The following is a 2500-nucleotide window of genomic DNA, read 5'->3' as shown; positions in this document are numbered from 1 at the left end:
TGCGCAGAAAGCACCTTCTAGGGTTTGGCTTTCTGGCCTTAATTATTTCTTCTAAACCCTAAACCCTAAACCCTAAACCCTAGGCATGGACTGGCGGCTCTGCAGCCAGGAATTTTCGCCACGGCCTAGGGTTTAGGGTTTGCAGTCCAGAGTTGGGGAGTACGCTCTCGGTTTTAGGGTTTGGCATTCAGGGTTTAGGGTTTGTGGCTAAGGGTTTAGGGTTTAGGGTTTAGGGTTTAGGGATTACTAGACTGAGGGTGCCAAGACAGCTAAACCCTCGCTGCCACGAAGAAGGGGCATGCGAGACGGCTTGGGGCAGCTCGGTTAGGGTTTAGGGTTTAGGGTTTAGGGTTTAGGGTTTAGGGTTTAGGGTTTTCTTGCAGCAAAGTCGTTTTGCATTATTTTTAGTGAATTAAATTATTTTTTAGCTCCTGGTCTTTTCAGTGTTAAGTGGGCCAGCAGCAGCAACTGTGCCGCCGTAGACGGCAGCAGCAGCAGCAGCAGCAGCCGCTGCAGCAGCAGCAGCAGCAGCCGCAGCAGCACCAGCAGCTGCTGCTGCGGCTGCGACAGTGCATGCCTCTCTGGCGGCAGCTGAGCAGCAGAAATTCTGTTTTTTGAATGTGCAGCAAGACCAAGCAGCAGCAGCAGCGGCGGCAGCAGCAGCAGCAGCAGCAGACACCGCAGCAGCAGCAGCAGCAGCAGCAGCAGCAGCAGCAGCAGGGTCGTCCCGTCTCCGAGCGTTTCTGAAGCAATGGCTGGCTTTCGGCAGCAGTGGCTCCCCTGCAGCAGCAGCAGCAGACTGGCGCTGCTGCTTGCTGCTGCTGCTGCTGCGCTGGGGTGTCTGTACACCCCAACCCTAGCAGCAATCTACAGCAGCAGCAGCCCAGTTAGGGTTTTGAATGCAGCAGAATTTAAGTCCCAAGTGCTGGACTCTCACGGGCTGCACCTCGTCGAGTTTTACGCGGACTGGTGCCTCCCAAACCCTAAACCCTAAACCCTAAACCCTAAACCCTAGTGGCCAAACCCTAAACCCTAAACCCTCGCCGGCGCGGCGGCCGCCGCTCTCGCGCCGCTGCTGCTTGCGGCGCAGCCGTCGCCGCCTCCAGCCCGAGCCCCAGCCCGGGGCGCAGGGCCTAGGGCCTAGGGTTTAGGGTTTAGGGTTTAGGGTTTAGGGTTTAGGGTTTGCGCAGGTGCGGCCACTGCCAGCGGTTTGGCCCCGTCTACGAACAAGTCGCAGACGCTCTTCGAGGGTTTGTGTCTGTTGTTGCTGTTAATGACGAGCAGCTGATGCAGCAGTTCGAAGTTTCAGGGTTTCCCACGGTCATGGTCATTGCCGGCAGAGGTAAACCCTAAACCCTAAACCCTAAACCCTAAACCCTAGGCTTCGCCGCGGGGGTTGGGGTTTAGGGTTTGGCTGCGCCGGCGGCGGGGCTGCCAGCGGCGCGCTTCACGCGCGCTTCAGGCCGCCCCTGGGATGCAGGGTTAGGGTTTAGGGTTTAGGGTTTAGGGTTTAGGGTTTAGGGTTTAGGGTTTAGGGTTTAGGGTTTGCGCGCAGGGGGCAACAAACCCAAGAGTTTCAAATACGAAGGCAGCAGAGACGCAAATTCAGTTTTGGAATTTGCTGTTACTCATATTGGAAAGCTTGCGAGGGCCCGGCTGGCCGGTAAACCCTAAACCCTAAACCCTAAACCCTAAACCCTAATTGCGGGCTTAAGGCGCCCCAAACCCTCGCTGCAGCCTCAGAGGTGCAGCCAAGACCCCTGGCCCCAGGCGATCCGGCTCTAAACCCTAAACCCTAAACCCTCGAAACAACCCTGAAAACCCTCGAAGGGTGTCCCTCCGTCTGCAAGGGTTTAGGGTTTAGGGTTTAGGGTTTAGGGTTCGCCGTGCTCAGGGAAGATGGACTCTGGCAGCGGCAAGAGCAGCAGCAGCAAAAGCAGCAGCAAAAGCAGCAGCAGCAGCAGCAGCAGCAGCAGCAGCAGCAGCAGCAAGCCCAAGAGCAACGGCCAGGCAGACGTGATTGAGCTGAAGGACTCGAACTTCGAGAGGATGGTGATGCAAGATGAAGAGAACGTATGGTGAGGGTTTAGGGTTTAGGGTTTAGGGTTTAGGGTTTAGGGTTTAGGGTTTAGGGTTTAGGCGGGAGGCGTCGCTGCTGCTTGCTCTGCTGTGCCTGCGGCCTCTCCCCTGGCTGCCTTGCCGCGGGCCCGCGGGCCGCCGCCGGGGCCTAGGGTTTAGGGTTTAGGGTTTAGGGTTTAGGGTTTAGGGTTTAGGGTTTAGGGTTTGGCAGGTTCGTGGAGTTCTACGCCCCCTGGTGCGGCCACTGCAAAGCCCTCGCCCCCATTTGGGCTGCTGCAGCAGCACAGCTGCAGGGGAAGGTGAAAGTGGCAAAGTTGGATGCAACAGCAGAAACAGTGACAGCAACAAAGTTTTCCATTCAGGTCAAACCCTAAACCCTAAACCCTAAACCCTAAACCCTAAACCCTAAACCCTAAACCCT

The 2500-nt window shown here is 56.8% G+C and overlaps 1 protein-coding gene across 1 annotated transcript; it reads left to right on the top strand.

Moving 5' to 3' along the window:
* Window positions 1–618: 618 nt before the first annotated feature.
* On the top strand, window positions 619–2441 carry ENH_00011470 (hypothetical protein; the record flags this gene model as incomplete). The annotated part of the gene is made up of 6 exons (XM_013578912.1): window positions 619–739; window positions 906–969; window positions 1191–1342; window positions 1556–1663; window positions 1895–2078; window positions 2291–2441. Coding segments are annotated over 6 exons (780 nt in total), but the record flags the coding sequence as incomplete, so codon positions are not given.
* Between the last annotated feature and the right edge of the window lie 59 nt (window positions 2442–2500).

The sequence above is a fragment of the Eimeria necatrix genome, genomic scaffold, assembly GCF_000499385.1.
Source record: "Eimeria necatrix Houghton genomic scaffold, Enh_scaff1355, whole genome shotgun sequence".
NCBI classification, from domain to species: domain Eukaryota; phylum Apicomplexa; class Conoidasida; order Eucoccidiorida; family Eimeriidae; genus Eimeria; species Eimeria necatrix.
This window is presented reverse-complemented; position numbering and strand designations above follow the sequence as displayed.